At 49.0% G+C, this 12,971-nt stretch overlaps 4 protein-coding genes across 4 annotated transcripts; 1 reads left to right on the top strand and 3 right to left on the bottom strand.

The window, feature by feature from the left end:
- Positions 1-835: 835 nt before the first annotated feature.
- DEU56DRAFT_832238 (glycoside hydrolase family 5 protein) lies at positions 836-3,818 on the bottom strand. Its single transcript, XM_041354579.1, has 9 exons — positions 3,169-3,818; positions 2,974-3,076; positions 2,752-2,914; positions 2,581-2,699; positions 2,435-2,520; positions 2,182-2,383; positions 1,853-2,122; positions 1,583-1,802; positions 836-1,523 (listed from the first exon to the last, which is right to left on the bottom strand). Exons 1-9 carry the CDS (start codon positions 3,632-3,634, stop codon positions 987-989), a joined length of 2,166 nt encoding a protein of 721 aa, XP_041203217.1. The 5' UTR covers positions 3,635-3,818; the 3' UTR covers positions 836-986.
- Positions 3,819-4,444: 626 nt separating this feature from the next.
- DEU56DRAFT_746009 (Dna2-domain-containing protein) lies at positions 4,445-8,484 on the bottom strand (the record flags this gene model as incomplete). The annotated part of the gene is made up of 10 exons (XM_041349181.1): positions 4,445-4,804; positions 4,860-5,157; positions 5,210-5,496; positions 5,735-5,860; positions 5,916-6,851; positions 6,901-7,443; positions 7,496-7,905; positions 7,951-8,047; positions 8,102-8,185; positions 8,236-8,484. The coding sequence occupies 10 exons, from the start codon at positions 8,482-8,484 to the stop codon at positions 4,445-4,447; spliced, it is 3,390 nt and encodes a 1,129-aa protein (XP_041203216.1).
- Positions 8,485-9,484: 1,000 nt separating this feature from the next.
- On the top strand, positions 9,485-10,809 carry DEU56DRAFT_832225 (uncharacterized protein). Its single transcript, XM_041354578.1, has 2 exons — positions 9,485-10,378; positions 10,452-10,809. Exons 1-2 carry the CDS (start codon positions 9,847-9,849, stop codon positions 10,526-10,528), a joined length of 609 nt encoding a protein of 202 aa, XP_041203215.1. The 5' UTR covers positions 9,485-9,846; the 3' UTR covers positions 10,529-10,809.
- A 51-nt stretch (positions 10,810-10,860) lies between these two features.
- On the bottom strand, positions 10,861-12,946 carry DEU56DRAFT_864478 (uncharacterized protein). The gene is made up of 5 exons (XM_041355370.1): positions 12,584-12,946; positions 12,358-12,531; positions 11,680-12,276; positions 11,154-11,629; positions 10,861-11,105 (listed from the first exon to the last, which is right to left on the bottom strand). Exons 1-5 carry the CDS (start codon positions 12,840-12,842, stop codon positions 11,097-11,099), a joined length of 1,515 nt encoding a protein of 504 aa, XP_041203214.1. The 5' UTR covers positions 12,843-12,946; the 3' UTR covers positions 10,861-11,096.
- Between the last annotated feature and the right edge of the window lie 25 nt (positions 12,947-12,971).

The following is a 12,971-nucleotide window of genomic DNA, read 5'->3' as shown; positions in this document are numbered from 1 at the left end:
ACTAAATTATTGTCAATCATGTCTTCGAGTTCCAGGAAGTCCGATATCTATGGATCGCATCTATTAAACGGCAGGTCTGCGCATAAAATGGTTTAATTGTTAAGAAAGTACGGTGGAGTGACTGGTTGGATGGCCGCCGGGGCCCGGCATGAAGAGAATGCCGAAGTCATCGTCGACTCTAATTCGCGGGTTAGAAAAAGGCTTGGAAAGGAATGTCAGGAAGATTCTGCAGGTAAATGGACGGATCAGAAACCTGCCTTGTTGCAAGGGGCATCAGAACGCCGCTTCGAAAGGGGGACAAAATACTCGCCCTTCCGGCCGTAACATGGGTGCGGAAATGGCATTGCGCATATGACTGTTCCACGGAGCTGAGCTCCCTGCAAAGAGAACAACAAATAAGATTTTAATCGAGAAGCGGAGCACCGTACCTTTTCGCACGTCGTCCCTTTTTTGGGTGTCCCAAGGAGATTAACCACAGAACGATCCGTGAGTTACAAGAGTAACTATACCTATATCGCACGTAACATTACCTTGCTTCAAGACCCCAAAATTAATGATACCAAGATACCATATCAGACGGATCTTTGCAGACGTGCTGATGCTGTGCTGATTGATTTGCAATGCGATTTCACGTTTTCATGTTCCTCCGGTCACCAGACTGTAACTTGTGCTGATTGGTGGGCGGGGTTTCACTGTAAAGTTTAATATTCGATGCTTTTCTGTTTAATCCCCTGGGGAAGGGCGGCGAAACTTGGGAGAATGCCATGTCGATAAACCGGGGTGGTTGAGTCTACAGCGGGCGAGAACCAGATACTGTCAATCCAATCTCCGTGAATAGGGAATAGCGGGGTATGTGATTTTGAATCTCAAATTAGATGTATTCAAGCTAGTGTACTCATGTCATTAGGGAATTTCGGGGACCCTTTGCAAACTATCTTGATCGTTCTATGCCCCAGTAAGAATGCCTGAAGTCCACGAGTCGGAAATCAAGATGAAGTCACGATTGCAGGGGCAGAGGTGACAACTGCGCTGGCGCTAGCACTTGCGGTGGGAGGACAAAGGGCAGTGGGCATTGGGGCATTGATGGCATTCCATGCATCAGGGTATGTACACCCGGCGACTTGTGTGGCAGCGAGACTAGTATCGGACGAATCAAACCATCCGTTCCCGATAGTGACCGAACTCGGAGGACTTGGTGCAAAGGTAGGTGGCGGCAGCTTCGGGATGGCACTTGTCGACGTGTAAGTAGGAAGCAAGGATTGTGTAGCTCCTGCAGCAAGCCCAGCAATAGATGTGGGAGGATACTGGCCGTACGAAGACACTAAGACAGGATTGATTGTTCCCGCACCAGGCCCACCGGTCTGATAAGGCTGATAAACGCCGTCGAAGTGTTGAGCGGTGACGCCGAGTGCAGCGCAAGTCCCAGTAGCCATGCGAGGATCAGCGGGCATCCATCCTTGTTGTAGCCCTAGCTGGTAGGACCACAGTGGAGACGCGATCGTATTGTTAGACGACGGCCCAATCTAGACAAGACATGTCGATTTCCTGTGCTCAACCAAAAGTTGCAAGGTGTGATGCGTACCTTCCACGTCCAGAAAAACCAGTCCTGAAGGGCGTCCATGCTCGCCAGTGCGAATTGCTGGAGCCCGGCCTTCATGGTATCATTCCACTGGGACGAGTCTAAAAAGAGGGAGCATGACGGCGCCACGTCATTTGCGTTGTTCACCCCGCTGAGGTACAGCCCGCAATCATTGAAGCCATTGCTAAATTCGCCAGCGAGGGTGACGCCAAATGCTGTTTGACTGCCAGCGGTGTGTTAGCTTGGTAGTGAGATCTTAAACTCGAAGATTACCTAGCATTCATCCCAGTCGCCCACCTCGAACAAGCTGAAGTTGGCCAAATGCCGCCAGCACCCAGCCCAGTACCAGTCGCAATGGGCGAGCTAGTAGACTGACCGTCGAACGCGAAGTAAGGGTGACTGTCCAAGATGATCCGATCAGATCCCTCCAAGAACCCTGCCCATGATGAAAGACCTTGGAAGCCATCGTGGATTGCGATATACGGCCCATTGCCTTCCCCATAACCTGTGATATTGCGAATCATATCGTGGGCCTGCATGTAGCTGATAGACATATTTGTTTGTGAGGATTACAGACAGATGACAGCATGATAAGAACGTACAACGATGTCATCTGATCCATGCCGATGACAGCAACCCTAGCTTCATTCATGATACCAAAGACCGGCACAACGTTCCTCCATTCAGGCTGCGAAATGAATTCAGCAATGATTCTGATGTAACCGAGAGCACGTTGCGCGTTCGCAACGCCCATGACTCCGTTGAGAAAGTTGATCTGCCCAAACTTGCCGGAGTGGTTGAAACCTAGGCATCACATTAGGTTGCCCAACAGCGATCCTTGGAGAGAAAGCGTACCATTCTGAGAGCCAGGAATCGTATGAAGATCAAGATTGACTCGAAGGCCATACTTCCGTGCCCATTGAAGGACTCGTAATATATAGCTAAAAAATCATAGTAACGCCCATTAGAGCGTGAACTCAGATACTCACACCGTAACTCACGGCCAGCAAACCTGCTCGAGGAAAGGCTCAGAATCCCACTTCTCGATAGCCCAAAAAGGTATGGGCAAACGTATCCAATTCAACCCAGCACCAGCGATTTCGGCGATGTCCTGTTCGGTCTGTGACAATTGATCTGTTTAGCGTCACATACGAAAATGTTGATGAACGCACGATAAACGTCTTGTAATGCTCCTCAATCTGATTCAATCCGCCATTGGTAGTATCTGCGGCCATGAGTGTACTTAGTGACCACTCATCGATGGCTTCTGGATACCTCTCGAATAGAGCAGGTGAAATGAACGGCTCAAGAACAAAGAGGCCGCCGATATTTACGCTAAGAACTCATAAACGTCAGACTCTCATAGACGGGAAGACCATGCTGATTAGTCTTACCCGTTTACTTTATTTGTGCCCCAGACCCAACTTTCATTCAGCGGTGGCGTCCATGAGTTAGAACGTGCATTATTGTTGAACGGATCATTAGGATCATCTATCCCTGTGAGCATTGTGTCAGCAGCTTGCACAGGAGAACAAAGGATCACAGGACATCCTTCAAGAATCCTGCGATACAAGAAAAAATGTACTCACAGTAACCTCCGAAAGGATTTATGTATGTGAAAGTCGATCCATCCGAGGTCGTAACCGTAGAACCATTTCCCCCGTATGTTAGACCGGCATTAGGGCCAATGGACGAAGGGACCGGAGAACTGGTTCCTTTGGTCATGTCTGACTCTTGGTGCTGATGTTTGATCACAAGAAAGTAGACTGGTACCACCACCGCAACTGCCGCCAGAACCGCAGAGAGAAACAACAGCACGGGGCGTACATATGCAGCACCCTTTTTTGAAGGATGCGAGGATTTAATTTCCTCCCCATAGAGATCTGGATGTTGAGATGGTAATAGTGGAGAAGAATTGCATGAGGTGTTGATGAAGGAGTCGCGGGGAGTAGTTGATGTTTCGGGTGTTGAAATCCAAAGTTGTTGATTGTTATTCAAAGGAGTGTCGGGAGTAGCCAAAGAGACCTCTGCAAAGCTGTCAGGTCTCGATGTCATTTCAATCGTGCAGTAAAGACTAGGAAGGGGACGAGAAAAAGGTCTTGACACTAGGAAGGTTAGCCGCAGTATAAATGCATTTTGTAATTCGGTCCCATGATCGGCAAACGGAGGTTAACCATATTTGTGAGTCGTGACTCAATGGAATTCACTCCGTCGTGGAACCACCTACACAAACTTGAATGTTTGCTACTAGTATTGCAATTCGACCGTTAGAGTACATTCGCTGCGCCGGAATATCAAGTGGATAAGTACCACACGGTGGAACAGTAAATCGTGGCTCAGGGACATTTGCAGGCAGACGACGCGACGAAAGTCACCGAACTTTGCAGATCGTTCCGATCGAAAGGCTGGACGTTCGACTTCGATTACCTGGGCCACTGGCAGCCGCATCGAAGGCGCTGACTAATCCTTCAGGAAAGCAGTTGAGGCAAATGACAAATCTCGGGCCCTGTGCCATTATGTAACCAATGCCATGATGCCATAAGTAGGATTATTTGACGAAATTTACACTTGGCAGGTAAAAACCGTAAATGGGAATCTGTCGCGCCCGCCCTCCCGACGTTCGGTTTCCTGTCGTTTGGTTGCTTAATGTCTGGAAACATGGCACTAAGTATGAAGCTTTGAAGGTTTGATGGGATTTGGGGCCTAACCACAAGGGAACTCGGGCTTCGTGCAGTGCACCTACTTCAGGTGGTGTATAGGATAATTATACAAAATGTATGTCCTGCAGTGTAGACGAGGTTGTGCTACGATCAAAAAGAAAATTGTATGGCCTAAAGTTTGTGATGATATTCACGTAAGATGCGATCACCTCCCATCGTTGACGACGTCCTGCAAGATGGGCCGGCCCTTGAGGATCCCCTCTTCTACTCTCGGAGTTCTCGGTTTCTTCAATGACGGTTCGTTGAGACTAGCCACTGTTTCAGTCTCCTTACTTCGCTTCGCAGGACTGCGGATACTACACCGTTCGCTTTGGAACGCCGGGTGCTTGACATCCGCATTGACAGGTAGTGTCAATATCCAGCCCCGCTCGTCCATGAACGCTAAGAACACAGACAAAAGTTCAGTTGAGCTCAAGGTCTTTCGGGAGCCGATGATGATCAACTTCGACCGCGCACGTGTGAACGATACGTTGATTCGCCGCCAGTCCTTGAGCAACTCTCCAACCTGCACAAGGAGTGTTAGCTCGCATCGCAATTGTATGGTTGCCAATAGCACATACCTGCCCATGGTCGTTGGATCTGACCATGGAGATGATGACACAGTCCTTATCACGTCCTTGACTTCTGTCAGCTGTGAGGATCTCTATATTCTTCCTATCTTGAAGAAGGTGTGATAGAAGTTTGATCTGCTGGCGATAAAGAGACATGATTCCAATCTGGTCCTCCTGGACTCCTGATCTTAAGAATGCTTCGGTAATCTGATACACAAGCTTGGCCTCGACATCATTTTGGACGAGGTCCCCGACTCTTGAATCCCGGGCAGGTGATTGATCTGTGTCAAGGAATACAACTTTGCAACTATTGGGAAACGCGGTAAGTCAACATGCCGCACCACATGCATTGAACCGACCTTTCTGATAAGAGATACCGCAACCAGCAAGATTCCTTGCACAAGCACATTCCCGGATCCAGTTTGCCGGTCATACACCCATTAGGAAGAACCAGAGTGCGCTTCGCCACTTCCTCTGATCCACATCGCAGACGATCTCCATATATGAGCTTATTTGACAACTGCATGATGTCCTCGTTCATGCGATATTGATATGTGAGATCGATAACCGCGTGTGGATGCGCTTCAGAGAGGCGTCGGAAGAGCGATGTTTCCAGGCCACCTTTCCGAGCAGCGGGATTACGGACCTAAACAATCATAAAGGAGAGACCGCGATATGCAACAAAAGAAACTCACTAGGGGGGGAAGCTGGAAATGGTCTCCAACCAAAACGAATTTCTCGGCAAACCGAAGGGGACCTAAACATGTGGGCAGAGTAATCTGAGAAGCTTCATCGACGATGCAAAAATCGAACGTCCTGCGAGAAAAGAGGGCACTAGTGCAGAGACGGAAAATGAGCGCAAGCAAAGACATCGACAGACAAACATACTGATCAATTGTCAAACATGTAGTAGCAACAACAGGTGGGGTAATGACCTGGTTCTCCAATTCCTCGACCGTTGCAGGCAACCTACGCTCAGATAGTGTAAATTTGCGAACGCCAGGATGCACCTAAACACAAATAATGAGCAAATGTACGAAGGCTCATAGTGCCGGAGAGATGTACCTTATCAGCATTACCAAGTCTTAAAATACTGAAGTCTACATCCTGCAGCTTGAGCAGTATCGTGTCCACAGCCGAGTGAGTGTACGATGTCAAAAGGACTGTCTTCCCCATGGCCACGATAGTCCGGATAAGCGCAGCAATTACGGTCGTCTTTCCCGTGCCAGGCATGCCGAGGATGAGTGCGTAATCGCGTGCACTCAAGGCCCGCTTCATCGCAGCAAGTTGACTAGGGTTCATACCCGAGCTGGCGAGGACATACTCCGGAACATGTTGCAGGTTATCCGCGATGGTCTCTTCGTTATCGAATAAAGGGCGTCGCAGGTCCACGACAAGCTCTAGACGTCTGGCATCCCCCTCTGTATAGAATAGTTGGGCTAGATTGTCTCTTATCCGCGCCATGCTGCCCGATAGCTCGTCCTTGTCAATTCGGAAGCGGACAGCTGGTCTCGCTCCTCGAAGTGTCTCAAGTCTGGCTTCTATCTTGTCCACACTTAACTCGTGATCTACGCCTACGACCACGGCCTCTGGTGTTAGCTCCACAATGAACCCTCGTGCAAGAGCAAGAAGATCAGGCTCAACGGAGATTGTGATAGCATCTCCACGGCTCATGTGCCCGTTCAAGAACGAAACGTCCTGAACAGCAGAAGCCCGAACGAAGCAATAGGTATACTGGTGAATCTTGCCACTGTTTGGAACTTTGGCCGGCTGGAATGACGTGTCTATAACCATCGAGTTGAAACATCTGCCTTTCTCCTCGCGTTCTTGAGCGGTCATACACCATAGTTCTTTTCTAAACCGAGTGCCGTCTTGCTCCTCCAGCGAAATGAGCTCCTCCCATTGTTTAAAAAAAGTAAGATGGGAAGGTTTCAGATGTGAGGTTTTGAGGTCGTACAAGTCTGCAATCGGTGAGGATACATCAACAACGTTCTCAACAGCCTGTGGCCATGACATCAGCGGAACCAATGGAGCAAGATAAGAACCAAACCTTGCGAAATAGCATACAGGTATCTAACGCATAACACTTCCCACATAGTCTTTCGTCGTCGATCGTAGGAGGCAGAAAAGGCTCTTCGATCGCCTTTTCCTTGCCGTGTGTATTCCTGCGCATCATGTATGCTGCCATTTCATTCCTTGCACCTATGAGTGCTCGAAGCTCGTGGCGGCTTTGCGGGACACGGACGACCTCCTCGCTCTGGGTGTAGTACAGGAGCCCGCTCGGAACCTCGACACCGTACCGTTCTGCTATAAGGAGGGTGTAAAGCATGGTTTGAGCGCGATGTTCCATCCCTGCTACTGTTCTACCAGTCTTGATCTCAAATGGCATTATATGTGTGCTCAGTAAGGGTTCCTTCTTGGCATACTTATCGAGCGTGCCCTCAGCAATGACCGCCTCGACGGTGGCATCGAGCTTGCCTTTCAGTCCATAAGTCGGAGACCAAATGTCTTCTTCCACATCATGAAGTTGTGATATGGCAAGAAGAGAACTTTGATTTGCAGCCGCACGGGTGTTGGTGAGAACTGCTTCAGGCTACAACAAAAAAATTAATAGTCAAATATGCGCAGTTTCGAGGAACGATTACCTTCGGAGTCTCAGCGATGTAGCGTTCAGAGAACACTCGAAGTCCTTTTGAACGGGCCTTGACTTCACGTTTTGCTTCGTCAACGCTGACATTGATCTTGACGAGTTCTGCAAGGTTCTTCTTGATGATATCCTCAGTGTGTTCTTCAATGAAGCGGTCGTCCCATCGTTGTTCGGCCATACATATTTGCATAACCTCGTGAACCATGTTACCCCATACGAGCGATGGGGTGATATCCAAGCTCGAACGGACGAGCCCAGAGAGAAGTGGTTTGCGCCTGCACTGTGGTGCGTTAGATAGTGCAGTAGCTGTGATCAAGAGGTCTGGATGATTAATCAGAAAATTGGATTTGGACGCTATCTTAATCGTTCCAAAGGAATCAAAATCGCCAAGGACATTGATGGTATTCCCTGGATTGCGTTAGCATATAAACGAAGCATGTAAAGGCGAATTACCTTTGCGAATATCTGCATCTGCCCAGTCGTCGCAAAGGATCACTGTTCGGCGATCTCCACTTGGTTGGACACGCACAGAAAGAACCTGAAATAATCTCTCGTGACATAATGCAAATCATACAGCTGTGGGTTTTCAAACCTTTTGAAATACGGCCGAACTGTCCTCTCGAACGTCATCAACTACACATCGTGTGCACGTCTCTTTGGCATGTCGCTTCACAGGCATTGCTGCCGTCTGTGGAGCTTCAACAGAGGTATCATGGTTGGTAGAGTGTTGGACTTGACCTTGGACTTCACTCGAGGCTTCTTTGGAGTCAGAAAGTCATCTTCCATATCTGCCCAGTCCCAGTTTTCAGCGCCTTCAAGAAGCGCTTTCACATCCTGAGCCGTCTCATCGACGGGGGGAGCAGTGGCAGACAAAGATGCGGATCTCCTTACAACAGGAGAACGCTTTACAGAAAGCGACCCACGACTGGGGGTTTTCTTCTGCCGAATCAGAGCAATAAGTACCTCCGAGCAAAAACTCACCTTCATTGGCGTCTTCCCGAAATTGGATTTCTTTGGTGTAAGAAAGTCTGCTTCCATATCATTCCAGTCCCAGCTTTCTGCGCCATCGAGAAGCATGGAAATGTCGAGGTTATTACTGTGAGAGCCAGGACGGCTGCCCGCATGTTGTGAGGGCGTTTGTGGAGGGATGGAAGAGCAAGAAGCTGTTTGCTTGAGCTTCGGTGGATGCTCCGGTCGGAGTGCTGAATCGAGACCTGAAAGCAGATTCTTCATGAAAACATATTCGTCGGGAGTGTTCGGTATCGCTTGGGGCATGACAAACTAGAAAGATGAGAGGTTTGAGAACACGGTGAGTCCCTTCGAGGTGGCGCGGTAACGTGATTATCTGCCAGAATGTGGCGCGACGCGTCTGTTATCATTTATTTGGCTCTCGCGTTCGAACTCCGCGAACATTACCCATATGCTGGCACACAGGAATGCATCTCATAACCAACTTGCAGGCGCTCACTTTGAGAGTGAAGAATGGGTCAGTGAGCAAAGTTCCAGAGTCGAATTCTCCGCAGACTCATCGCCGCTATTGTACTATTAGTACGTATATCCCCTAAGCCCAGGTCCCTAATTCGGCCGCGGGTAGGAACGTAACCACTGCTAACGATCTTGGTAAGATTTGAGCTTTACCTAACTTGCAGAAACCCATCCAGTAAGCCATCACGATGTGCTCGGTATAGGTCATCACAAGTCATCGCGATGTGCACATGGTCTGTTTCTCCACAAATTACGTCCACTGCCACTGATACGGTGACCTCATGGACGGGCGTAAACGATTTAGCCACGGTAACAGGTAATATCGAGTTTCCAGACATTCAAATTATTATCGATGCGAGTAATACTGCACCGTGACGGTTAGGCTACTCCTCATAGCCGTGTGTCCGCTGTAAATGCGCCATCATAAAGCCCTTATCTTGGCAACACCCAGCTATGCAGTCATTTCATTTTCCAAGCTTAGGTGCCCCTGATCACAATTAGCATTTAACGTCAAGAGATCACAGGGAGATTCAGGTAAGCCGAGCATCCAATCGCAGACTTGTCTCCCACTTGAAAAAAATAATCCAAAAATGGACCTCTTTGCGATGTTTCATCGTCCGACTTCCTCTTTCGATCGCCATCATGGGACTCTTACCTCGGTCCTCCGTCACCTCGTGTTTCCCATGTGTACAAGCCAACGAGGCAAACATCATCTTCGTTTACATACTTGAATTTCCCTCGGTATTAGGCGCAGCAGAATAGACACACGGCCTTTTCAATCGGTCTCTCGCAAGTCCTGTAACAAAGGCTATCACAAGATTAGCAGAACATTCGCCGTGCATCAGTCAACATTATAACCTTATCATGTTCAGCAGCCTTTCTAGCACCCTCGCAGCAGCAGCAAGTGCCGGCGGAGTCAAGGGAGATGCCAAGAAGTCCATATCCCCAACACTTCGCGCAGATATCTATAGCGCCATTGATCAGGCGAAGCCCTGGCTCATTGGGGGCACTGTGGGCAGGCAAGCCGGCGATGGCGTCGCATACCAACCCATTATCGCCAGAATCCACGTACACTTCCCTGATATGAAAGTGGGTTTAGATGCATCACGAAACGTAGAGCATGAAGCGGCGGTTATCGTCGCTGGCATCACAAACATGATCCTCGAGATGAGCAAGTGGGATGGAATGGCGGGAGCTATGGCCATGCGTACGTGGGTTGACGCACTTGGCGATGCGCACAGCAAGATAAGCAGCGCGTCTACCGGAGCGAAGGGCGGTTCTCGGAAGGACCAAGTTGGACGAGGAATCACCAGGGGCATCAATCAATTGACCGACGTTACCCTCATGACAAGAGAGTTTGCGGCGAGAATACAAATCATCTCGCTGTTAAAGAGCGGTGAGTTGAAATTATATCATTCATTCAAGACGGCTCGTTTACGCCCACCACTCTGCTTCTTCGACAATTCCAGTAAATACGAAGATCCACGGCGCTGGTAGTGATGAAGCAAGACAGGGAGAAGCGCTATGGAGCTCAAAGTTCATCTGAGGTTCGGAGAGTGATAACATCGAATTCGAACTTCTAGACAAACAGAAAACTAGCCAGTCAGAATGCTTCGTTGTAGCTTTGTTTTACGCCGATCATTTTTGCGTTGCAGATATGCACTAGTCTAGGATCATGGCATCGGTCATCATCGGATGGTCGTGATATCTGTTATTGGCAATCGTGCAGGGGTAAACGTTTCCAACCGTGGTTAAATGGGGTTACGCAGTGTCATGCACCCGACGGAAGGCGTCCATCGCGACTCATCAATCAGAATAGAAACGAGGAGTTTCGAGCAATTAAAAACCTGCACATCGGCGCAGTTATACATATATAATGACGGACCTACTACACTAATCAGATGTGACCACATGACAATAAGGGCGGCATGAGTTGCCCGTGGAAGCCAAGCGAACGCAACATCACGTCCATTCTGAGATGGGTGAATGCCAAGGGACCCACAGGGACGAAAACGCAGTCTGGAAGTATCTGGGCTGATTGGAGGACTCCAATATGTATAATAACAACCATACAAGCAGAACATGCCAATATAACGATTGTATGTACAATAGTTTTACATGATCTGACGGAAATGTAAGTGTCGGGTCTGCTCATTGGGTAGGTTACTCACATAATTGCGGATATCCTTCGGGAAGCTTGACGATGACGACTGTGCCATCATGTCATTTGATGTCGCCTCAGGCGAGTCATGAAGGTTGATCATGAAGTCATCGAGGGAAAAGTTTTCCAGGCTAACGTCCAATATGAATGGTTCATCCAGCCGGTTTTGCGTGTTGTATTCATGGGACTGAAACCTCCCTGGCTCAGAGAGGCCTGGCGTCATAGCGTAGTTTTGAAATGGGAGCGGGCGGATGGGGTTGATCATGTCGGGATAAGCATGAGCATTGTTTGCGAGAAAGGGTGAATTGGCTTGATATGCGAAGTGCGGTGAGATGGAAGATTGGGGCGCGCGTACAGGCGCTGGGTATCGTAAGTGGTATGTAGCAGAGAAGATAAGAACGGGACGTGGGCGGCCCAAGGACCTTGTGGGAGTTGCTGGGTCTGGAGCACGGTACACATCCTGAATAATGGTGTATACGGTGGGATCTTAGGCGAAGAATCAACGTCCGTCGCGCGTCAAGATCAAAATTACGTACCTGGAGATTTGCACAATGTTTCCCAGTACTTGGGAACCAGAGCTGTGCTGTAGAGCAATGGACCGTCACCGGAAGAACCGGTGAAATATGGTCCAACACATTCGAGCTTTGTGTCCTCGCTGTGTATGGGTGCGCCATCCAGTAGCACTATATAGGATGACTTGCCAATAAAGGCAGAGGGCGAGACGAAGGTTACGGTGGGATCAATGTCCCTCATGCGACGTGGTGTGTTCAAGGAGGCAGCTGCACCTTGAGGGGGCTTGTATGTAGAAGAAGATGGTGCACGTGAACGGGAGGAGGATGAGCTCGAGAATGAGCTGGATTCCGGCAAGATGTCAATGTACACTGGAGTACGATTGTCAGGAGGGTTCTGTCTAGACGGCATGTCTGGAGGGCTGTGAGTGTATTCTGCAGAGTATATGGATGAGCCGGTGGATGAGGTGGTGGATGAGCTGTCGCTGCTTGAAGAGTCGAAAGATAAATAGGAAAACGGAGACTTGGATTCACCCTCGAAAACATGGTTATGAAGAGAAAACCTCCGTGACGAGCCGAATTCACTCCGCGTACTAAGATAACATCGGGTGAGGGAATCGATCACTTCCAAAAATAACCAAAATAGAAGAATATTAATGATGCCGTTTCAATGAACGCACAAACAGCCACGGGACGGATACTCACATTCCCGCCCCTCGGATGTGTCCCTAAATTGTTGTAGACGACTGCCTATTTGTTTTGATGATCTATACATTCCCGTCTTGTGGTAAATGTACTCCGAGATGAAGCGATTGCGCATTGGGAATCGACCCAAAATTTGTGTTTCCCGCGAGTCAACGGGTTTGTATTCATGAAGACCTGGAGGAGTCGTGTGAGATAAGGCTGTGTGATCAGCGAATGTGATCCGCACCTTTCAGCATCGTGGCTTCGAGATAAGGTGGCCATACAGGCTCGGTATGACCCTTCAGAGTTTTCCAGCTTTTTCTGACTTTCATGATCGTCCGAAGAATATCTTCAGTACTTTGGCTCGGCAACATTAGCCGCGAAGGACCGGAACCACACGATGAACTCGTTGTGCTGCCAGTTGATGGCGATGAGGAGCGTTCATATCGCACCTTGTAAACGTGGTGCGAGGGGTGGGTGATGGGTGCGGAATAATGCAGTGACATGAGGGTGATGTGATTGTGCGTCAAAGTAGGCGAAGTACAACCAGAGGCGGGCTAATATAAGGGTGTGGGGGTGGGGGCGGCAAACATGGTTGTAAGTTTCCCGGATGGCACAGAGCATTGGTATAATTA

Source organism: Suillus clintonianus (assembly GCF_016758775.1).
Source record: "Suillus clintonianus strain FC179 chromosome Unknown DEU56scaffold_117, whole genome shotgun sequence".
Classification (NCBI taxonomy): domain Eukaryota; kingdom Fungi; phylum Basidiomycota; class Agaricomycetes; order Boletales; family Suillaceae; genus Suillus; species Suillus clintonianus.
This window is presented reverse-complemented; position numbering and strand designations above follow the sequence as displayed.

Excerpts from the sequence above, each read along its gene's own strand:
- DEU56DRAFT_832238 (XM_041354579.1), bottom strand. The coding sequence starts at position 3,634 with ATGACATCGAGACCTGACAGCTTTGCAGAGGTCTCTTTGGCTACTCCC. Across the intron at positions 3,077-3,168 it reads AAATCCTTTCGGAGGTTACT|GGATAGATGATCCTAATGAT; the intron begins GTGAGTACATTT and ends CAATGCTCACAG. Across the intron at positions 1,524-1,582 it reads GGTTTTTCTGGACGTGGAAG|ATTGGGCCGTCGTCTAACAA; the intron begins GTACGCATCACA and ends TGTCTTGTCTAG.
- DEU56DRAFT_832225 (XM_041354578.1), top strand. The coding sequence starts at position 9,847 with ATGTTCAGCAGCCTTTCTAGCACCCTCGCAGCAGCAGCAAGTGCCGGC. Across the intron at positions 10,379-10,451 it reads CATCTCGCTGTTAAAGAGCG|TAAATACGAAGATCCACGGC; the intron begins GTGAGTTGAAAT and ends CGACAATTCCAG.
- DEU56DRAFT_864478 (XM_041355370.1), bottom strand. The coding sequence starts at position 12,842 with ATGTCACTGCATTATTCCGCACCCATCACCCACCCCTCGCACCACGTT. Across the intron at positions 12,532-12,583 it reads CGAAGCCACGATGCTGAAAG|GTCTTCATGAATACAAACCC; the intron begins GTGCGGATCACA and ends CGACTCCTCCAG. Across the intron at positions 12,277-12,357 it reads CACATCCGAGGGGCGGGAAT|TGATCGATTCCCTCACCCGA; the intron begins GTGAGTATCCGT and ends TATTTTTGGAAG.